At 35.9% G+C, this 24,627-nt stretch overlaps 1 protein-coding gene across 16 annotated transcripts in view; it reads left to right on the top strand.

The window, feature by feature from the left end:
• Positions 1 to 3,790: 3,790 nt before the first annotated feature.
• col6a3 (collagen, type VI, alpha 3) overlaps positions 3,791 to 24,627 on the top strand; it is an 87,350-nt gene continuing 66,513 nt past the window's right edge. For 8 of the 16 annotated variants that reach the window (XR_015499393.1, XR_015499391.1, XR_015499392.1 and 5 more), the window contains exons 1-6: positions 8,174 to 8,393; positions 12,010 to 12,118; positions 14,342 to 14,935; positions 15,914 to 16,507; positions 16,720 to 17,331; positions 17,740 to 18,345. Coding sequence is in view for 9 of the 16 variants with exons in the window: in XM_087267781.1 (XP_087123907.1) it covers positions 12,037 to 12,118; positions 14,342 to 14,935; positions 15,914 to 16,507; positions 16,720 to 17,331; positions 17,740 to 18,345 (2,488 nt within the window). In the remaining 7 variants the exon portion in view is untranslated. Of the gene's footprint in view, positions 3,936 to 6,185; positions 6,279 to 7,921; positions 7,986 to 8,113; positions 8,394 to 12,009; positions 12,119 to 14,341; positions 14,936 to 15,913; positions 16,508 to 16,719; positions 17,332 to 17,739; positions 18,346 to 22,427; positions 23,028 to 23,159; positions 23,751 to 23,965; positions 24,551 to 24,627 lie in introns of those variants that run through there. The other 8 variants (XR_015499397.1, XR_015499396.1, XR_015499394.1 and 5 more) reach the window with 4 other exon arrangements.

Here is a 24,627-nt window from a genome sequence, read left to right as displayed (position 1 = left end):
AGGTTTTGGGTTTTTGGAGACTACATGTGTCCAGCCTTTGCAAAATTGCTTTACAAATGTTTAGCAATGATTGTACCTATTTGCTTCTTATTGTTTCAACTTAATTTAATTCATCTTTATTTCTATAGTGCTTTGTAGATTGTGTCAAAGCAGCTTAACATAGAAAATTATAGTAGATTGAAAATGTTATCAATTCAGTTTTTAGAGTTGATGTTCAGTTTAATTCAGTTTAGTGTGGTTTAATTTTCACTGCTCAGTGTCCAAACACTGAAGAGCAGATCCATCGATGTGCAGCTGCACAAGTCCCGAACCGTGCAAGCCAGTGGCGACAGCGGTGAGGAACAAAGTTCACCAATTGATGAAAGTAAAGGGTAAAAAACCTAGAGAACCTTGTGCAGAGCTGCAGTCTAGGCACTGGAGGCAGGATAACACTCAATTCATCCGTTTTAACAGGATAAAGCTGATAAATCGAATAATGTGAACTCATGTTAATTAGCAAAATGAGTTGAAACATTGCATTACAACTGCCAGTTATCAACTTTAATGAATCTTTAGCTAATGATTCGCAAAGAGATCATTATGTTATGACTTAACTTGTTGAGGTACAGGACTAAATAACTTTTAAAGGTTTCAAACTTTGTTGAAGTCAGAATTATTAGCCCCCTTTTGACTTTATTTTTATTTTTTTTAATATTTCCCAAATTATTTTTAACAGAGCAAGGACATTTTCACAGTATGTCTGATAATATTTTGTCTTCTGGAGAAAGTCTTATTTGTTTTATTTCAGCTAGAATAAAAGCAGTATTTAATTTTTAAAAACCATTCTTGGGACAAAATTATTTGCCCCTTTAAGCTAATTTTCCCCCCCCGATAATCTTTGTCACTTTAAGCTGTATAGAAGTGTCTTGAAAAATATCAAGTAAAATATTATTTACACTGAAAAAAATTATTCAAAGATGATTCCTTGGATTTACTCTTTTTTTTTTACGTTAAGTGGTTGTAAACAATTTATTTGGGCTGAATTTAAACAAACAAATTAAGTTGACCATTATTCAACTTAATTTGTTTGTTTAAATTCAACACAAATAAATTGTTTGCAACAGTTCTGCATGCAACACTTTTTTCAGTGTACTGTCATCATGGCAAAGATAAAATAAATCCGTTATTAGAAATAAGTTTTTAAACCTACTATGCTTAGAAATGTGCTGAAACAATCTTCCCTCCATTAAACAGAAAATGGTGAAAAAAGTAAACAGGGGCACTAATAATTCAGGGGGGCTAATAATTTTGTCTTCAACTGTAAATGTTAGCATCATAATAAAAGCATCTGTTTATATTTTCTAAAACAACTAGCCACAGAGTTATGGGATAAGGAAATGTCAATCTGTAAAAATATTTTATAGTTAAATGAGGAAAATAAACATGCGTTATGGGGGTGACCAAAAAGGTTAGCAAGTTTACAGTATACAAAATACTTTGTAAAAACTCTGTGAATTAAACTGCACAACCCAAAAGAAATGATGCTAATCAAAAGGAGAATAGTTGGAACACTATAGAATAAAATTCTGTGATTTTATTTAATATTTTTGCATTTATGGGGAAAAAACTTTGCTATGGATGTGACATCTCTCCATTATGGATGTGGCAGCTGTGAAATTTCCTCTTGTGTGACCTGGGTTAATAAAATATAATAGTTAGGAAACCTTGACAGAGACATTTTTAAGTATTTTCAAAGTACTGTAATACTTGCTTACACAAAAATGTAGAAACTGTTTAGCTATTTTGGTGAGAACCTAATTTCTTTTCATGGCAAGGTTGACATTTTCATGGAATTGCTCAATTAATACATTATTACTTGAGTTTATTAATTATCTATGAATCATATAAAATGGTACTAATCATTCATTGTTTAATTATTCAATAGTTAACATGATGATCTGTGCATTAGATAAACATTTAAAGCATATTAGTGGCATTGTATGGTAATTGCTTGTAAACGTATAAAAAGCCAGAAACTTATCCACACATAAAGTATTTGCTATATTTATTCATTTGGGCTGGTAGCTTATTTCTGATGAAAGACTGAAATATATTTTGTCGTGTTGGAAAGGAGCGGAGAAAGAACAATGCCAGACTGGGAAGTAAACGGAAAGCATTTGACTGTTGTGGTTTTGGCAAAATTGTTAAAACTTTACCAAAAGTATGTGCACACAAACATCTTCAATCAAATTGAAAGAATATAATGGCCTAGCAGTTATAGCACATACACTTACATAAGATATTGTGTGTGCTCATGCAGGAGATGCAGTTTCATGCTTTGTTTTTTCTGTTTTACCTGTTTATTAGTTGTAGTCTACTTCTCTTCTAGAAGAAAATTGACAGAAAAGTGCCCTACATGACCCATTTTGTGTATATAAGCAATATCACATGAGTAACAGTGTGATATGGCTATATATCAGCACTGGTGGGAGGTGTGCGTGGGCCTTAGTTTCCCACCAGTAATAATATGTGAAAATTAGAGAACATGCTGTTTTACTAAACTTAAGATTTGTTATGCAGTCTCTTTCATCATCTTTTGGCTTAGCTCTGCTCAGTCTTAGGTCTGCTCAATATGACAGGCTGACGGCAGCTAACACTCTGAATCTCCGAAATTATGAATATTTAAAATAGGCACTATGCTTATAAATAAACTGCATAGCTGCAATCTAAACAACTACATTCTTGCCCAAAAAAAACTCAAAAGTGCATAATGTTGTCCAACAGCTGCAATATTTGTCAAACTGTAGTGAGTTTGATCTGCTGTCACTCTATATAGATCAGGGGCGTAGATTTAGCATGGATGGAGGGGACGTGTCCCCACCCATAAAACAATTGCGCTGTCAATATTAACCTAGACATGCAGAAAGGGTTAAATCTCATCTCTCCTGGAGTCGCACTGCCCCCCAAACACATATGGTCTAGCTTCCTGCCTCTGGCGCCTTGACTTTTGCCAGTTGGTGAAGTTTTTTTCTCGCCGCTATCGCCACTAGCTTGCATGGTTCGGGATCTGTAGGGCTGCGCATCGACGGTTTGCTCTTCAGTGTTTGGACTCTCAGTAGTGATTATTAAATCACACTGAACTGAGCTAAACTGAGCTGAACTTAAACTCTGAAAACTGAACTACACTGTTTCGATTTACTATGATCTTTTATGTGAAGCTGCTTTGACACAATCTACATTGTAAAAGCGCTATACAAATAAAGGTGAATAGAATAGAATTGAATTGAATATGAACATCGTGATTGGCTGTGCCATTCCCTGCTGTCGTGTGAGAGGCTGTAGCTGCATTTAAAACTAACAGAACCAAAACAGCTCAGAAGAATTTCCTGTGCAAGAATAAGGTGTGTCACACACACTGAACTGAGGATGGCGGCAGCAAAAAAAGGTGGACATAACAAGCTTATTTTAACGAAAAGTGTAAGTCACATAAACTCAAGTTCGCTACTGAATGAGTATGAGTATCATGATAATGTCGTCAGAGATGTATAGTAACGAAGTAAAACTACTTCACTACTGTACTTAAGTACTAAAAGGCAGTATCTGTACTTTACTGGAGTATTATTTTTTTCTCCTACTTCCACTTTTACTTAAGTACATATTTTCCATGAGTTTAATACTTTTACTCCGATAGATTTTTTATGTGCTGCATCGTTACTCGTTACTAGGGGTGTCAAAATGATTGATATCAGTTCAGTTATTACGTTATTACGTGATGACGTCATATATCTCATATGCGCGATGTCGCAATACTATGGCGAAGGACGGAGGCGCGAGGGCGAGGCGGCACAGCATACCAGCCGCTAGTTTACTATTAGGGAGAAATGTTGTAAAACTTCACCTCTGCCTATCAATCGCTCTTTCACTTTGGACATTTGACCCGCTGGCCAGTTTGTAAGGTAACTTTTCCTCTCTTCTTAGCTGTTAAAGCTGTGGATCCAGACATGAGCGTGCCTCATGTGCAATTAAGTTTTCTCCACTGTGTCTATTACCTGTGATAATCGCGTATTCTTCCCGCCATGGGTGAACAGCGCTTATATTTCTAAAGCCCTTTCTGTTGAGGACAATAACCAATCATAGCCGTGTAAGACCCGCCTGTCAGCGCTCAATAAGCAGGCGGGATAATATTGACATGAGTTTATTAGCTGTATATGCTCGTGCGGTCTTCTGTGCATGAGTTTTGTTTGATACATCCAGAAAGAGTGTTTTCTTTGAGCAGGTCAAATTAAGGGCACAGTTCGTATATCTGACTGCTGTATTAAAGGACAAAATGTTATTACAAAAAACCCCTTAACTGTCACACCAAAACAAAAGCAATAGAATTTTTTTGATTGCATTTCTTAACTCCTAATGTCGCTATTTAACACAATCAGTGCATTTTTATTCAACACATCACATTATTTCTAAAATATCAGCCTCTACCAAATGGTCGAGATGTTGGTTTATGGTAAAAGTACCAGAATTAATAAATATACTACAGAAAATATGAACTGTAAGACCAATTTCATTAAAAACATAATAAAAATAAATAAAAATTATTACTAAATCATAGCCATAAGCCATAAAATATTTCAGATTTTCATTTAACACAGTAATATACACATTTTCCTGTTTTTTTACAATAAAATCAAAATCAAGTGAATTTGTGAAGCAGGATTTAGTTTGCTTGTTTAATTTAGTTTCACAAGTGCTTCCAGAAGACAGAACTTCTGTTCATTGTGGTATTAACCAATCAAACTTCAAAACTCCCAAAGTGTGAGTGTGTCTTTGTGTGTGTGTGTGTGTGTGTGTGTGTGTGTGTGTGTGAGAGAGAGTGAATAATGTGTAAGAGTGTGTGCGTCTGTGTGTGTGTGTGTGTGTGTGTAAGAGAGAGTGTAAAAACAATTGCAACCAATGTAATGTCCCCACAATTCACAAAAATGTGTGTGTGTGTGTGAGAGAGAGAGATAGAGAGAGAACTGTGTGTGTGAGAGTGTATGAATGTGTGAGAGTGGGGAGAGAGTGTACATTTAGGCGTGTGCAGGGCAGTGTGTGTGTGTGTGTGTGTGTGTGTGTGTGTGTGAGAGAGAGAGAGAGAGAGAGAGAGAGAGAGTATGTATGCGAGTGAACATGCTGAATTATCTCATCAGTGAAGGCATTTTCTGGTAAAAGGGCCTGACGATGTGAGCTCGTGTACCATAGAAACTATTTACAGAGAAAAACAGTATCATAAGCCATGTTTCTTTTCGTTCTGCTTAATCAAGTACCCCAAAAAAGATATTTAAAATAAACAAAACAATTATTGTATTTTGACTGCTTTCTTTAATAACAACATTACACAATACTTGTATTTTTACTTTCAGTACTTGAGTAGTAAATTTTGAAATTAACTACTTGCAATACTTAAGTACAAAAAATGTTGAATACTTTTGTACTTCCACTTAAGTATGGTGCTTAAAGAGCACTTCTACTTCTACTCAAGTCAATTTTTGATAAAGCACTTGTACTTTTACTTAAGTATGGGTCTCTAGTACTTTATACATCTCTGAATGTCGTTAATGCTCATGTTTTTCCCCACTATAATGGACAGTATAACATTATAAAAGACTTATAGTCTGTGAGTAATATTCCCTGAAAACTAACTGCACAACAAACAGCTACAAGTGCAAATAAATGATCCCTGCCAGTTCTCCTAATCTCTCAGAGTAGCTTGTCCAATTTCGGTTGAAACAATTTGTCAGAAAAACTACAGCCTCCATCTTGTATTAATGCTGATATATGATGCTGAAATACCTTTGCACTGTAGCTAAAATAAATGGAAGTCTTTATTATACTCTCTCTTTATCAGTTAATAAACATTCTTTTAACTTGATATCACAGTTCAGTACCCAGCAGCTTATTGGAAGAGGTGGTTATTTGTTTTCTAAAAACCTGAACCTTTTTGCAGTTATTTGCCTGCTTTTCCATTGAATTACAATGTATAAAGATTGTGTTTTAGTGATATTTTAAGAACTAATTTTTGCTGGATTATATTGTTGTTTGGTTATCATAACCAGACTTTTGATGTACCAAAAAATATTTCCCACCATTTTGTCAAATTGCTTCCATACTATTTTACTATTTAAGTGTTTATTTACAAATGTGCATTTAAACAATAAGTTTTTTATTAGTTTTAGGAAAATGATAAAACGGGCTGCACGGTGGTGCAGTGGGTAGCACGTTCGCCTCACAGCAAGAAGGTCGCTGGTTCGAGCCTTGGCTAGGTCAGTCTGTGTTTTTGTGTAGTTTGCATGTTCTCCCCGTGTTGGCGTGTTTTTCCTCCGGGTGCTCCGTTTTCCCCCACAAGTCCAGAAACATGCAGTACCGGTAAATTGGGAATGCTAAATTGTCCATAGTGTATGTGTGTGAAGGAGTGTGTATGGGTGTTTCCCAGTGATGGGTTGCAGCTGGAAGGGCATCTCCGGCGTAAAACATTTGCTGGATAAGTTCATTCCACTATGGCGACCCCTCATGAATACAGGGACAAAGTCAAAAAGAAAATGAATGAATGAATAAACAATAATAAAAATGTATAATAAATAAATATGAAAAGATTAATTTTAAAAGACAAATATATTATCATCTATCATATTTTTTTTCTGTTATCTGTTAAAACTGTTTTAAATTAAAAACTGAAGCCCATAAGCAAATAACTAACTGGCCAGTACATTCAGCTTTCCTCAATCAGAATTTGGCCATTTGAGTATTAAGTATTTCAAACATAATAATAATAATAATAAAAACAATAATCCTTTTGGTCTTTTGAACCATGCGAATAAATTGTATAAAGTGAGGATTAATCATATATTTTAATAGCAGTTTTTTACAAAACGATATTTATTCTTGGGGTTGTGGGGGCTGGGGGTTGTTCGATTCACTCGTCCCCACCAATGTCAAGTGCAAACCCACGCCCTTGATGTAGGTCACAATTAATCGATTTATTTTCATATTGTCAGGTTAAAACTGCCCACAGCAGAGCTAAATTGTTCATCACATGTCTTATTGTGTTTGTCAATCACAAATTTGAGCTACACTGGCATCGGCTGTGAAAGGCTCATGATAATTCTGTAGGGTTCTGACACAATTCAAAGCACAGAGAGACTGGTTGATCCAACACTGAGATACAGTGAAATTACTTGACACAAAATTGAGTTATCTGGCTTCAATCTTGTAAGTATTCTTGTACTTTTCAGTAATTGCATTGCTTTTCAACACAGCAATCAGTAAGTGTGAGATTTCTGAGAATGATCAACTATCCACTTTTCTGCTTATCTTACTTAGCTTGTGTTTTACTGAAATCACTTGTCCTGTGGATTACAAAATATTAAAGCATATTTACTCATCATTTTAATATGTTTTATGATTCTGGACTGGTAATATTAAACATGATGCAACTGTAACAAGTTTACATTGAGTTTTATTTTCCCAAATATTTGGTTTTGATGTCTCCGTGATTATAGGTGAATTTACAAGTATGTCAACCAAACTAGAAAAGTATATCAGCTAGTACAATATCAGCAGACTGTTTGTGTTAAGGTTAAAATAAAGAGTTGAAACACTTTCAGAGGTGTGTATAGTGTGTAGGATGTCTGTTCGGGAAAATAAACAAACATTCATGTCAGCAAATATTAAGCAGATAGTCTACTATAACTCTGACTGCTAGATGACATGAAGTTGTGAAGTTACTTCAACAGGATGTCTAAAGTGGGCCATCAATATAAAGTGTTTTCATTATTGTTGTTCAAAATCAGAAAAGAAAACATCCCAAAGTCCAATTTTTCCACCGTTATTTAACTTGATACTACACAGCTTTTTATATTCCACAAGCGAAAAAACTCATATGGCATGTTTGTGATTATTCGTTCAGTGGGTCGCCAAGGATACAAGTTGAGATGGAGGAGTGTAAGAGGAAAGAAAAAAAACTTGCCCTGGTTTGTTACATCACATACCAAATAAGGAATATACACACCAAATACGGCATTGGGTCTGTTTTTTATTAATGACTCTCTCACTCTCTTTTTCCTCCACTTTATGCTTTTTCCTTCTCTCTGAAAAAAAGAAGCAAGTAGAGGCGTGGAAAAATTTGGGTGGCTTTTCTCCAGGATTCTCTGAGTTGTGTGTTCTGTCCCGGGCAGGAGTGAGTGGCACTTCTTCTCTGGAGAGCACACAGACCAAAGGCACAGAAGAGCTAATCAGCGTCGTCTCTGCCTGACACATTCAGACCAACTCACAGAAGGAAAATACCTGGAAGATAATGACCTAACAGTTGTCTTTTTGCAGACGTTTGAATATCCCACAGAAAGAGCGGAATACAGCGCTCTGAATTCTTCATTCCAGAGGTAAATATGTTTTTGTAAAAGTGCTAAAAGTCACTTTGCTGTTGTGTGGTGGATGCTTTTGGTTTTGTATTGCTTCTCCAATGCACATAATGTGTAGGAGGTTTTACTTCTTAATTATAGTTTAAATGGTACTGTAAATTCCAGTGCTTTGGGAAAAAGGGAAATTTCTTGCACCACAGGAAGAGGCAAAGCAGAAGAGTGCAAGTGTGCTCTGATAAAATAAAACATGAGGAGGGGCTCTGTGCTGTAAGAATGAGTTAAGACTGAGACATTTGGTAGAAATGTTTCTGTGACTGCTGTTACTGCAAGTGGTAGTTGTTTGGTTACACATAACCTTCTTTGATTACCTTATCTCTTTTTTGAATGTGTAGAATACATACTTTTTAGAAGTATATTTTGCAGAATTGTCCTTATAACAGGCTGGTAAAGTTGTGTTGATTTTGGTTTGATCAAGATAACACTGATTGTAACCTCGTTTAAATAGAAGCAAGAGGCAGAACATATCAGGAAGCACATTTCACTGTGGGTGCTTTTCAAAACCACCTTCTGTCCAGCACTGTATAAAGACAGGGTGATGTGAGAAACTTTTTCCACTGTCTCTGCCAGATGGACAAAGAATGTTGGGAGAGTTAGAGCTGAAGCATTAAACTTAAGCCAAGCAGAACCAGATGTGGACCCTTGAAAATACCGGAAAACATAGATCCATTGCATTTCCAATTATTATGTGCATGCCAATACAGTAGGCATAGTGTTCAAGCAGAATTATTACCTCAAACATGCACAGAATCATTCACTAATAATATACACTGTATGGGGAGGTACACTGTCTGTGTACCTTTGATTGTACTTCTCCAGTAACAGGCTAAAGGTACAGTTTTTGCACAGTATTTCTTCCTTCAATGTTCTCTGTTGTGTGAGATTTGAGAGGACTTATAGGGAGAAATAGTTTTCCACACTTCCGCCACTAGAGGACATTGTTGAGATGCTGTGAGAAGCTTTTGGCACTATTTCAATCTGTGTTGAAGAAGACAGAAATTGGTTTTGGTTCAAACACATGTTTCTCATCTCATTACTGTTCCTTGGGCATTGGAACCTTAAAAACCATTAAAGAATGAGGCAGCAAAATGTTGCTGGCAAGTCAAACAATACAAAGAGATGTCTATGATTTGAAAGTTCCCTAAAAAATATTGTTGCAGAGTGAAGTGACTTTATTTTTTATTATTCTAAACTGTAGTTTATGGGGTTTTCAATATGTCTTCATGCATGATCTGCATGACAGTAATTGTCAGCAATATTTTGCAATTTGCAAATTTGAAATAACTAGAGCAAGTCAATGTGAAGTAACAGATGTATTATTTTATTTTTATAATTCATGTGGCTATCCAGTTGTGCTGGTGTTAAATAAATACATTTTCCCTTTCTCCTTTTCTCCAACAAATTAACTCCAAGAAGAAACAAAAACAGGGGCTGCATGCTTTTTGAAGAGTATCTTGTGAATGTTCAAATATGAAAGTCAAAGGTATCACCAATAACATGCTGTATTAAGTAGTTTGCATGATAAGTGTAATTAACATCTGAATTAAAAATTATTCTTTGATTTCTGAATATTTAACATGTCTGGACTGTTTAACTTAGCCAATACAAGATAAAAAACTTTTCTAAGAATATTTTTTCTTAGGATTCACCTTACTTTAGCATTTACATCACAATTGCTTTAATTAATATTAAGAATTATTAACATGCCACATTGTCTCATAACTATAGCTTTAAATATGGCAGAAAACAATATATTCCACGTCAAATTATCAGTGGATTGCAATTAATAGGTAAGTGTTTTAAGAGAAAAATATTATAATTTTATAAACTACTGATATTGTGTATTAAAAAAAAAATTATATATATATATTATCATTTAGAGCATATTTAGTTTTTTTCCACAGTAAAAGGTGCAAAGTCTATAAAAACATTTTTTCTCTCTTTGGATTGTAGCCTATAGAGGAAAGTAGGGCTTGGTTCTCCCGCAATTTTCTCAAGTTAAGTACTGACTAAACATATTTAATTCTTACTAAATATAATTTCACAATATCCACCAATTTTATTTTACTTACAATTGGCAATTCCACAGTCTCTCTATCTTTGTTTAATGTTAAATAATTTGTTCACCCAAGGAATAAAATTAGACCATAATTTAACTAATTTGCTTAGAAACTCTGAAATCCAATTTTAGTTTTTTTATGGCTCCAGGGGATGATTAAGCAAAGTCTTCTGTAGCAAATTGATGCATTTTTGTTAAAATAGTATTTACATTTAAAACTTTATGTACAGTTTCAAACAAAAACAGCTTCTACAAAGGCCTCTTTGTGACTTAAATCTTTGACCTCCATTTAAAAAACAAAACAAAAAAAAAAACGAATCATTGTTTTTTAATTTGTTTATATTTTTGTTACTTCTAATTCTTGACACTAAGCTTAAGTCATATGTCATCCACCAGAATGGATTCATACATATATATATATATATATATATATATATATATATATATATATATATATATATATATATATATATATATATATAGACCAGTTGATCTATTTTCTGAAATTAATAAAAACTATAATTTTTGTATTTCAAATTCATCAGTAGTTAACTGTAGTTTACAAAATAAAATGCGGAATTAACATTTTACATTTTTGCAACAGACCATAGGGTGAGAATGACCCACAATGACTATAGGGTGTGTTGGCCTCTTTCGACAGCAACCTAGCCTTAGTTAGCTTCAGTGGGGAACCATGTGAGAGCTGCAGATAACTAGCTGCTACTTAAAAACACATACATTGGAATGGCAAATCCAGAGAACTGACTGCCTGAAACGATTTGTTATTTTTCTAGAGCAATGTGTACTACTGCCCTTTTTGTGTATTAGCATATTGGTACATGGCAACACACCAGGAAACTACTTTACTTGTACCATGACCTTACGAGTCCAGCAGCTGAGACTGATGTGATTTTAAGCATGTCATTTCCCTGTAGTCCTCCAGTTATCAAGACATAACCTTCCAGAGTGTGAGCTCAACATGGTAAAGGGCATTGAATTCTGTGTTCTGGCATCTATCTGTCTACATGTTATTGCATTTTTGTCTGTGTTCATTTTTTTCACTTATGGACTGCTCAGTGGTTTTTATTGGCAAGTGAGTGCAGCTGATGTGGGAAGAAATCTTTAAAAATTCTGAAATCTGACAGCTGTGTGGATTTGGCTCACAGGGTGGAAACAGGTCACATCAATTTTACTGTTCTGCCAAATCCCTTCCTCTGCTCCTAAAAGTAAGCGTAAACAGCCCTAAGGTATTTTAGAGAATGTTGATGTCATATTTTATGAGATAAGATGAGAACACAAACAACCCAATAAGTGACTATATTTAGAGTATTGATCATTTGATACCTATAATTTAGTAGCAAAACATTATCAATCTTTGCAAAGTAATGACAGAGTTGTAGAAGATCTTGTGAAACATTCAGTCTGCCTCTTTAGGACACTGTGTGAGAGTAAAAAAGATCTTGAAGTTTATATGCTCTTTTTTTTGTTCCATAAAAACAGTTTTGTTGTTTCCCCCTCTAGCTGTCTATTCTGACACTTTGGTGGACTATGGGGAAGAGGCAGTTATTACTTTATGCCCTCTGGGGTGTAATGGTTTTTGGCCTATTCCCAAAACTTGAAGCTCAAGATGGTAAGTTTATTTAATTTAATATTTTTGGTTGTACAATGTGTATTTGAAGGTTTAACCTCCTGTTTAGGTGAAACATAATTATTTGACTGTGCCACAGACGGTGCACAAGTTGCTCAAGAAGAGTGCTTAAAATTACTTAAAAATGTTTTTTTCTTTGCTCTATAGGTAAATATTCTGTTTTATTACCCCATTTGTTAACACTTTATAATAACTACACACAGTGAATCATTTATTAAGCATTAGAAAAAAGCTTTTTTTTACTATTTGTTAAGCATTAGCTCTACATTAATAGATGTTAGTTAGCAGTTTTTATATACTGTTACAAATAGCCATTAAGCTTTAAATTGTCATTTATAAGGGGTTTATAAACCATAAATAGTTCTCGCATATTCTGCATGTGTTGTCAAGAATGCAGCATGTGTAGTTGAAGTTTCAAACTGCTTACCACTGTCTATTAATGTAGAGTTATTGCTTACAAAATAATTAACTATTTGCTAATGCCTAATAAATGATTCATAGTGTGTAGTTATTATAAAGTTACACACTTTTTGTTCAACATATGATCATTATAGAACTCCTTCAATGCTGATCACAAGTATAACAGTTTATTGAAGACAGTTAGAAAAAAATATCTTTACCAAAATAGTTTCTAAAAAGGGAAGAAAGTGAATTAATACTCAACAGCAAAGGTCTCAAACTCGATTCCTGAGGGCCGCAGCTCTGACTATTGAGCAGGTGTGAGTTGGAGGTGGTTGGAGCTAAACTGCAGAGCTGTGGCCCTCCAGTAGTTTGAGACCATTGCTCTACAGGAAATTAAATAATGCTAGGCTATTTTAGAGTGTACCTTGTTTAGAACTGCTAAATTATCCAAAAGGATTCAACAGATAGCTGGGTCTCAAAAGCTACTGTCATCACTGGGAACAAGCAGATCCAGTTAAAGCTGCCCATAGGTAATTTATGCAAAATGCCACCCCCAGCCCTCATAAATAACCTGATTAATCGTTCCACACACTTTTAACATGACATGTTTGTCACACAGACACATTTTCTGCATGCTTTTCTCTTTTTTTGTGCTTATGTGTAGAGACATAAGAGAATAATGATATTTATAACACAATTTCAGAAACATCAACATCCATCTTCTTCCTCTACTATTATCCATTTACTCATTTAACCATCCATTTCTCTACTAAATTCTCGAGAGTCAGGAAAAACTATATTCACTGCCAAACTCATCCCTAAATTTTTTGACAAGGTGTCACCAGTTTGTGTCTGGGACTTAAGAGATCATCAGTAGCTGATGATGGCTAACCACCAGTACAGCTTATATCTTGGGAGCTTGATGTCTGATTCTAATGTGTTTGTGTGCTGACTGTCTTCACTGTGTAACCAGAGCAGCAAAGAAAATTTCTGCACTTTGAAAACAGTGATGAACCTGTATGTTCTCATCTTTGAATTTTTCACTTAACTAAAGGCTAAAGAGCATATTTAACAGCTTTTCAAAATGAAAGACCTCATATTTTTTAAATGGAAAATGTATGCTTTTCAGTTCATGTGCATTTAAATTTTGCCATTAAGTCATTTGTAATTTACCCCTAAATGTTCACAATCATCCCTGTTGGCAGTAAATGCTATTCATTATAGTCTTTCATCTGGTTTTCCATCTGAACATGAATGTCCCTAATCCTACTATCATCTCAAAAGATTATCATATGACAAAACTAGACAGAGTGTGGCTTTTGTCACACTTGGAGCAATTTTGTGAAGTCTTTAGAAGTCCAGGCAAATTTAATGAAGTAACAGCAAAAGTATTTTTAAAGGTCCAAAGATGAGACAAAAGGGGTCATGACTGGTGCTGTAATCACTGAATACTGTAACAAGAGTCTGCATGGTCTGTCTGAACACATGAAGATGGAAGTATTTCAGTTGAACATACACAGAAACTTCATACTGTACATGCAGATACCCTAAACACACCATACTGTAAAACCCCACAACATAATTCTAAACAATTTTAGAGCATGAAATTAAGAAAGCATCTTCCTTGGTTCAGCAGACATGCAGTATAATATGTTTGTGTTGTGTTTTTATGATGGATTGTAATTATCCATGATTATGTTTTATGCTTGCACCCTTCCCCTGTCTCTCTCTTTCTGTTTTTTAACCCACACTTTTGGCATTATGTTTTGTTTGTCTCTCTGTCCTCTCTCCACTTCTTCAAAGCCCCTGGGACAGCTGACCTTGTACTCTTAATTGACGGATCAGAAAACGTTGGAGCTGCCAACTTCCCCCTCATCAGTGGTTTGGCTGCTCAAGTGATTGAGGGGCTTGCTGTGGGCAGGGATGCAATTCGTGTAGCCCTTGTGCTTTATGGTGCTGACCCTGAGATTAAGTTCTATCTCAATAGCTATGACAACAGACAGAGTGTCCTCAGTGCTATCCGGGGGCTTAAATACCCTGGTGGGGAGGCAAATCTGGGGGCTGCATTGCAAGAGGTGGCAGACAGTCTGTTGGGCGAAGACGCAGGAGGCAGGGCAGAGGAAGGGGTCCCCCAGGCACTGGTGGTGATCAGTGCTGGGGAATCCGCTGATGATGTCAGTCAGAGCGGCAGGGCACTAAAACAGGACAGTGTGTACATCTTTGGTATTGCTGCTGGTGATTCTGCCACTGCCCAACTGGAAGCTATTGCTACAGACAAAAGCTTTGTTCTGTCGGCTCCTGATGTCAGAACAGTCTCAAGCATGGGTGACCAGATACTGCCATACATTAATGGGGTTGCCCAGCGCAACATTGTGATTCAAACAGATTTCACAGAAGGTATGTAATCACTGTATGAGGGGATTCCATTGAGAAACTGAAGAAAAGGAAATCATTGCAGTGCTTTGTCAGGATCGGGACATGTAAACATTTTATATTCTCTTTAATATACAATATTTAGACTAAACTAAAATTAGTCAGCTTTGTAAGTAGAGAAGAACTACAGTAAAAAACATGTTTTATTTTAGTTTCAGAATATATTTTAATTTTGGTAATTGTAGTGGTATTCATTATTCATGTTTTGCAACAAATAATCACTGAATGCTAATCCATATCCATTATTTTCTTACATGATTTACCTATCTTCACTTCATAGCAAGTAAAGAATGGTGGTTTTTATTGCACTATCACACATCTGTAATATATATATATATATATATATATATATATATATATATATATATATATATATAGCTGAAGTCAAAATTAGTAGACCCCTGAATTATTAACCCCCATGTTTATTTATTTAACCAATTTCAACACATTTCTAATAGTTTTAATAACTCATTTCTAATAACTGATTTATTTTATCTTTGCCATGATGACAGTAAATATTTTTTAATAGATAATTTTCAAGACACTTTTATAAAGCTTAAAGTGACACTTAAAGACTTAACTAGGGTAATTAGGTTAGGCAGGTTGGGTTAAAATTGCTTTTTATCCTAGCCGAAATAAAACAAATAAGACTTTTTCTCCAGAAGACAGAATAAAAATATTATCTGACATAACTACGAAAATGTCCTTGCTCTGTTAAACATAATTTGGGAAATACTTAAAAAAAATCATAGGGGGTTTAATCATTGTTCAACTAATATATATATATATATATATATATATATATATATATATATATATATATATATATATATATATATATATATATTAGTTTTAAATAGGCTAACCATACAGTAGGTTATCCTATTTTGTTTAGAACTTGCACAATGACTTAACGGTATTACTTTTTCTTCTCCCTTTTAGCTTTGGCTGTTGGGCAGAGAGATGTCATTTTTCTCATAGACAGTAGCTTGGGCAGCATCGGAATCAATGTAGCGCGTGAAGTCATCAGAAGGTTTATTGAGTCCGTACCAATTGGCCCTGATCAGGTGCAGATTGGAGTGGCCATGTTTTCCACTACCCCAAAGATGGAGATTGATCTAAACTCATTCAGTTCAAAAGAGGCTTTGATCTCTGCCCTTGTGAAAATAAAACCCAAACCTTCAGTCGAAATTAACATTGGTGCAGCCCTGGATTTTGTGAGGACCAACATGTTCAGAGCTGAGAGGGGGAGTCGCATTCAAGATGGAGTGCCACAGCTTTTATTGCTCCTGACCAGTAAAAAATCCAAAGACAGTGTCCAACAGCCAGCTGAAGCCCTTCGACAAATGGGTGTTCTGACATTGGCTGCAGGTACCAGAGCTGCTCAGGAGGCAGAGCTCAAGGAAATAGCTTTTGATGACAGTGTGGTTTTCATGTATAAAGACTTCAGGGTGTTGTCACGCAACCCCAAAGAAATTATCTCCCCTCTCTCTACATTGTCTGGTGTTGTTGTGACAGAGACTCCAACTGAAACAGGTAAGTCACAAGCATATTTGTTTAAAAATAAGCAAATTGTAGGATAATATATTGCTCATAAATTACTCCATAAAATTCTGTATTTATAATAAAACTATTTAGTTAAGCATGTTTTTATGTATTTATTCCTTTTTATTTACTTAGTGTTTTAGCCTATTGATACTGACCTATAGCACAAACTGAGATTACTGTGGTTATATCAAATCCTCTAGGACCAGTTGTGGAGGTTACAACAGTCCACACACAAAAAGTTGTCCGAGACATTGTTTTCCTGGTGGATGGATCTAACTATGTTGGAAATAACCTGCGTTTTGTGAAGGACTTTATCAACGGTGTGGTCAACAAGCTAGATGTTCGACCTGATAGAGTGCGCATTGGACTAATGCAGTTTGCTGAGGGGCAGCGCACAGAGTTTTATTTGAATTCTCACAACACCAAACAGAACGTGCTTTCTGCCATTGCACAGCTCAGTTTGATGGGAGGACGTGCACTTAACACTGGTGCAGCCCTGAAATATGCTCTAGATAACCACTTCCAAACCTCATCTGGGTCTCGTAGGAGACAAGGAGTCCAGCAGGTACTGGTGCTAATAACAGGAGGCCCATCTCAAGATGATGCTAAAAGGATTGCAGACCGACTGGCTTTAGAAGGTGTTTTGACATTCGCTGTTGGAGCTGGCCAGGTGGATTTGACTTTTCTGAAAACTGCTGCTTTTGTTGAAGATTTGGCATATTACAGAAGAAATTTTGCTGACTTGTCAAGTGTTGTTGAAAAAATTATGACACCACTCATCACTGTTGTTGGGGAGACTGATACAATTGAAGGTGAGCTGAAGCACCTTCTTATGAAACACATTTCCATAACTGCATTCAAAATCATAATTATTATTTTTAAAAGAACAAAATTATCCCCTCACCCTTATAATTAGTCTATCAATGTACTTTTTAATGTGGGGATTATTATGAAATATCAGCAGCCTATAAAATCTTTTTTTTTTTTTTTTTTTTTTTTTACCTAACAGTGGTCACCCCAAATGATAAACTGATCATTATCAGTTAAATTATAAATCATAATATTATACTGATTATAAATATATAATATAATACTATAATACTATAAGTTGCTTATAGTTTCCTATATAATTTCATGAAAGCTGAATGTGGCAAAAACAACAACAAATTGTATTCAATAGACTATTTTTCATTAAAATTTTTGATTTTGATTTTTTACAGGAGCTCCAACGCCTGGCCCCTCCCATGGAGAAAGGGATGTTGCATTCTTGATAGATGGCTCTGATGATGTCAGAGGTGACTTTCCCTACATTCGTGACTTCATTTCCAGAGTGATTGAGCCTCTTGACATAGGAATTAATAAAGTAAGAGTGTCTGTTGTCCAGCATAGTGATAGACCAAGCCCTAACTTCTTCCTCGACACTTACCAAACCAAAGATGAGGTGCTGAGAGCTGTAAATGGGCTCACTCTGGCAGGTGGCAGAGGTCTGAATACTGGTGCTGCATTGACTTTCATGAAAAACACAGTCTTGTCAACAGCACGTGGCAGTCGAGCTGCACAAAATGTTCCCCAATTTTTGATCGTTCTAACTGCTGGAAGATCAAGAGATAGTGTCAGAGAGCCTGCGGTTGCCCTGAAGACTGAGGGAGTTGTACCTTTTGGTGTTGGAGTAAAAAATGCAGATCCCAAAGAGATTGAGGCCATCTCTCACAATCCATCATTTGCTTTCAATGTAAAGGAATTCAGCCAGCTCAACACTGTCCAGGAAAAGCTCAAGAACTATGTGAACTTTCAAGAACAAGACCTGACGAAATTTCTAGAGAGAGGTAAGAAAACTTGTGCTTTTTATTTTGCTGTGGTCTTCTTCATGCTATGCTCTTCTTTATTTCTGAATACGGTTTCTCTTACTGCTGGTGCACGGTTTTTGCTGATGCCGAAGAAGTAACAAAAGATATTGTGTTCCTTTTGGATGGATCCATTTCTACTAAAAGTGCATTTAATACAGTGTGATTTTTTTTTCAAAAAGTTGTTGAGAAAATTAAGGTTGAGGAGATTAAATACAGAAATATGTGGTTCAGTACAGTGACAATTCAGTGGATGAGGTTTATCTCAGAACTTACTCAACAAGGTTCTAAATGTCATAAAAGTCATGTAACACAAATGTGAACACATAACTAGCACTGTTGCAGCCCTCCAGTTTGTGAGGCAGCAGGATTTTAATTCTTCATCTGGTAGATACTTCAAGAATTTCTTCAATTGCTAATATTGTTGAGCAGCAGACCATCTACAGTAGTTATGAAATAATACGACCTTACATTATTCTTACACATCTTAGAATTGTGAAAGTCAGCATTAGGGTGGAAAATGCAGTTTTAAATGAGCTGAATACTGTATCATTCCAGTCTCAAATTAAATATAATATTAATTGATTTGTCAAACTTTTTTTGTAGAACCAGAAATAAATTCAACCATAAAGCATACCCACAAAAGATCTGGATAAATTAATAAAATGGAAGTTCCGAATTCAGACAGTAAGACCATACACTTTAGGCAAATGATAACTCATTTTTTTGTTCAATTTTAGGTCCTTTTAAAAATTGTTAATATGGATATGAGTGCCTGCTGAATTACCTATTTTAAATTTGCATTAAATCTGTCATAGAAACTGCTAATTATAGGATGATGTTGGCTCAAATGACGATTTTTTTTTCTTTCTTCTTCAGTGTTTTTGCATGGCTTCCATGTCTTTAGTTGGCATCTTTTGCACACAAAGATGTTCATTTCACTGGACTATTTTGAACTATTTTCATTTGGAAGAGCATTTTCTTATTCAATGCTGTTCACCTCCTGACCCACAAAATTGTTTTGAGGGGTCGATGTTACTGATGTTCCTCGATTTTCTTTCATATTGAAACAGTTGATGTTCTGTCAATTCTTTTACAATTCAATTTATACATTGAATGAGTCAAATATATTCCAATATCCTTTATTTTTCTTTTCTTGGCCACTTGCTTTATACAGGAATTAACAAACGGGATATAGTTTTTCTCCTTGATGGCTCAGATGATTCACGAAATACGCTTCTTACCATTCGTGAGTTTATTCGGAGAATGGTTTTGGATCTTGACATTGACCAGGACATTGTTCGAGTTGCTGTAGTACAGTACAGTGAAGACCCTTTGATTCACTTCCTACTTAACACTTACAATAGTAAGAAAGCTGTACTTTATGCCATTAATGGCCTTACAGCAAAAGGTGGAAGAAACATAAACACTGGGGCAGCTCTACAGTATGTCAGGGACCATGTTTTTACTACTGCTTCTGGAAGTAGACATCATCTAGGAGTCCCTCAGGTGTTGATTGTTATGACTGGTGGACGGTCCATTGATCAAGTGGCAGATCCTGCTGAAGATCTCAAAAATTTTGGCGTGTTGTCCATTGCCATTGGAATAAAGAATGCTTTAGAGTCAGAACTCCAGACCATAGCATTTTCACCTAGATTCATTTTTAATCTTCCAGTCTCTGGTGAACTTTTACATATTCAGCCTGACATCCTCTCCTTTATCAAATCCAAAATGGGGATAGAACCCCCAACTATTATTGGTAAGAATAACCACACATGGCATTTTCTTAAAATCCAAGCTTTTTCTTTTGACTTTAGGCATTCAATTGTTTGGAATTAAACTTCAACAAAATCTCTTTCTTTCACTTAACTGCCTGTTTTAACAATGTGGCCATTTATTGATTGATTCAACCTTTTTAACATCTCAGTTAAAGAATGGCAATTAATGGTCTTTGCACCTAAACATTCACTATTTATCTTTTGCTTTTATCAATCACTGAAATTTGTTGTTCCATTGGTTATTTTAACCATGGAAGATTTTCACTACCTGTGGAGATTTCTTTCAGTTTAAGCTCATGTCTGAGCCAATGATTTTTCAATCATTGTTGGCATTTCATCCTTGTTCTTTCCTATTTCTTTCCTACCTGGTTAATTACACTAATAATTAACCAGACACTCTCATAATGAATATAAGATGTTTCAAACATATATATTTTAAAAAATACAATACACACACATTGCAACATATTTAGTGGATTATGGGTTGTAAATATGTCTACATTCATTGTTAAGATTTTAATTTAAATTTTTTATAACAAAGGTGGGACGGTTCAGAAAACTTTAGGTTCAATATGATATCAAAGTTCTGTGGTCACAGTTTTCAAAATAAATCGGTAAAAGACATCCCCTATTGCAACACTTATATATCATTTAGAAATACCATGCATCAGCATAAAATGCATAGCCTTATATCCTACGGTATGTACAGTATTTGAAAAAAATCTACATAAGCTCATGAAAACCTATATACATTACTGGAGATTGCAAATTATGTAGTCTGAAGTGTGTATGGCTGCATTTCGTCCTTAAAACAAACACTATGGGGTGGTATGACGCTGTTCCTTTTCATGCTTACCAGCTGACCACTTACCTCCATATGGATGGCTTTCCCACTGTTACCAGTTTACCCAGTTAGCTCACCATGTTCAGAGAGATTTGAGATCTCAAAAAGTGTACACAGCAGCCTCTTGTAGGTTCATGTAAACAGAAACTACACAAATTGTACCTCCTGGTATGTATTTGGCGCTCTCCAGGAATGTTTATAGCGGTACAAGTATTTTGTTATTGATTCTTGGTAATGATAGCATGTTAATTTTGGCTGCTGTCATTTTTTTCAAGTTCAATAATGTGTGGTTTCACTTTAGACTTGTATGCGGTATGTGGGCATTATGTTAAATGTATTTCACATATATGTTGAAGTGAAAGAACATGTTAAATAAAAGCACTTGTGAGATGAGAGATAGATTAGCACAAATGCTAGTATTGAGTTTTTAACAATAGTAACACATCAACAAACTGCTTCAGGTGTCTGCAATGCATCTGTGCTGAGTGAGTGGCTAAAGGCTGATTTATACTTCTGCGTCAAGCGAACACGTATGCTACGGCGCAGCCTACGCGTGGACGCATAGTCCTCGCTGTGGCTGTAGGCGTCGCTGACACGCACCTTTAAAAAACGTAACTACACATTGCAATGATGCATAACCCAAGCTTTTTGATTGGTCAGCTTGGTAGCGCTGATGAGTGTGGGCGGGACCAAGAACCGCACAAGTCCATTGGAGTGACTGTTTACAAGTGTCGAGTCCCGTGAAGGAGCTCTAGATGAAAAATTTTGTTTTGTGTTTACATTATGATTAAAGTTGTTGCAACTCTGCTGGTTCCTGCCTCACAATGAGGGAGTTTGAGGCACTTGTTCATTAAAAAAAGTTTTTAGAAATACATAACACCAGCGAAGAAACTCGACACACAGGAACATAAACCCCTAGTGCCAGCTAGCATTTCGGAAGTGTTATTGCAGCGCAACATAAAAAGTGTGCAGAAGTATGAATGCACAGCTACACGCGTTGCATGCGCCGAGAGTCATGCTGATCACCTAACAAAGAAGTATAAACCAACATTAAGGAAGAGGAGCAGAGAGAGAGAGAAAGAGAGAAAGATAGAGAGAGAGAGAGAGAGAGAGAGAGAGAGAGAGAGAGAGAGAGAGAGAGAGAGAGAGAGAGAGAGAGAGAGCACTGCAGTCACCAGGTATCCATACAATAGGATCACAAATTCAAGTCAGATACTAAAACAAAACAAAAAAGATGCGAACTAAACAATACACATGCTTACTGAACCATGACAACAGAAAACAAATTGTTTTTTAATATATATTTATGAACCGTCCCATCCATAGTAAATACTATTGAAAAGTATTTACTACTATTTACTATTTACCACGTTACATGTGGTATACAATATGTAGCTTGCTGGGGATGTCATTTTAATAAAGCCATTTAATTTTCACCCTAGTTGAATTGGATGCATCTCAAAGAGACATTGTCTTTATCCTGGATGGTTCTGATGACACCAGGGAAGCATTTAAACAAATGTGTCATTTTGTTCAAAGAGTGGTGGACAAACTTAATATTGGGCCAAACAGAGATAGAGTGTCTGTAGTCCAATACAGCAGAGAGCCACAGGTCCATTTTTACCTGAACACACATGCCACAAAACAAAAAGTTCTCAATTCAGTTGAGAGTCTGCAGCACCTGGGAGGAAATCTCCTCAACACAGGAAGAGCCCTTGAATATGCAAAAAACAACCTATTCGTGGCCCCTTCTGGGAGCAGACTCCTGGAAGGGGTTCCTCAGATTGTTGTGCTTGTGACTGGTGGAAGGTCTCAGGATGATGTTAGAACTCCAGCTGCAGCTTTGAAACGGGACCAAATTGTACCATTTAGCATTGGCAACCAAAATGCAGATGTCATTCAGCTCCAGGAAATCTCATATACTCCTGCTCATACCCTTATTGTTCCTCAATTTGATGCCCTTCAAACTATTGAGCAGAATCTTTTATCATATGTAAAAAGAGTTCCCCGTCAACCCAGAAGGCTTCCATCATCTACAACAGGTAAGGAGTGTTATTAACATTATGATTATGATGATTGTTTATCTATTTACTTTTGCATATGACTGATTTAAAGGTGTTATGGGTTAGTTACATAACTACATATACATCTCTCTCTATAAATATCTGCAACAGATGCTGGAAAGAGAGATGTTGTTTTTTTAATTGATGCCTCTGATGACACAAAGGAAAGATTCTCAGTAGTGAAAAAGTTTGTTCAGGCTCTGGTTGAGAAACTGAATGTGGCACCAAATAAAGATCGCATTTCAGTGGTCCAGTACAGTGATGACACAGCTTTTGATTTTCAATTAAATGCACATTCAACATTAGATGATGTTATAAGTCATGTGAAACGTCTAATCCATAAAGGAGGAAGGCTGCGTCACACCGGGGCAGCATTACAGTACATTAAGGACAACTTGTTTACTGCAGCTGCAGGGAGTAGACATTTGGAGGGTGTGCCACAGATTCTGATTGTGCTGAGTTCTGGAAGGTCTAATGATGACATACGTGGTCCAGTCAAAGCTTTGAAAGACATCGGTGTCATTACTTTAAGTATTGGTACTACAAATGCTGATACACTTGAGTTACAAGCATTGTCTCATCAACAAAACTACTTTTTCATCTCTGACTTTGGAAACATTCTTGATCTTCAGGAGAATATTTTAGCATTGGTAAAAGAAGTTTCTTACCAACACCTACCAACAGCGATTACTCAGGTTTCTGGTAAGGTACAATTCTTTCATTTTTTATTGTATGTGTGTACACCAGCCAATACTAGATGTGTCATGCAAATTATAGCACATAGAAGTATAGCATAATGAAGGGCATTGTACTTTCCAACATGATTAGTTTTGCCAAAACACATTATCTAAAAATGTAGAATGTGTTTTAAAGTCTTCCATAATGGCAAGTATTTTCCTCTGATTTCCTCATTGCAGAATCTGTCAAAAGGGATGTGGCATTTCTTATTGATGGTTCTGATGATTCGAAAATTGGTTTTGAGGCAATTCGCCGTTTTATTCAGATGGTTGTTGAGAGTCTAAATGTGGAGGAAGATCTCGATAGGGTGGCAGTTGTACAATACAGTCGAGATCCCACAGCAAATTTTTATCTCAGCTCATATTCAACCAAAAAGGAGGTACTAAATTCTATACGCTCTTTGAGGCACAAAAGTGGAAGGCCACTAAACACTGGAGCTGCCATGCTGTTCATTAAAGAAAGCATATTTACTCCTTCCTCTGGAAGCAGACGCCATCAGGGTGTACCCCAAATTCTGTATTTATTTAGTGGTGGCAGATCTGCAGATGATGTCAGAGTAATTTCACAGGATTTAAGAGAAAACAACATAAAAGTCTTTACAATTGGCACAAGAAATGCTGATACACTTGAGCTACAGACAATGTCTGTAACACCAGCCTATGCCTTTTCTGTTCCTGACTTCAACTCCATCAACAGCATTGCCCAAAGAGTTGTCTCTGTTTTAAGTGGTGATGAAATTCCTGAGACATATCCAACTCCTGAGGGTAAGAACTTTATTAACTGATGTTTCCTGAACTCATGTATCCTGAACATGTTGGCTTCTTTAGAAATGTTGTTTAAA

Source organism: Danio rerio, chromosome 9 (genome assembly GCF_052040795.2).
Source record: "Danio rerio strain M-AB ecotype USA chromosome 9, GRCz13ab, whole genome shotgun sequence".
Taxonomy (NCBI): domain Eukaryota; kingdom Metazoa; phylum Chordata; class Actinopteri; order Cypriniformes; family Danionidae; genus Danio; species Danio rerio.
This window is presented reverse-complemented; position numbering and strand designations above follow the sequence as displayed.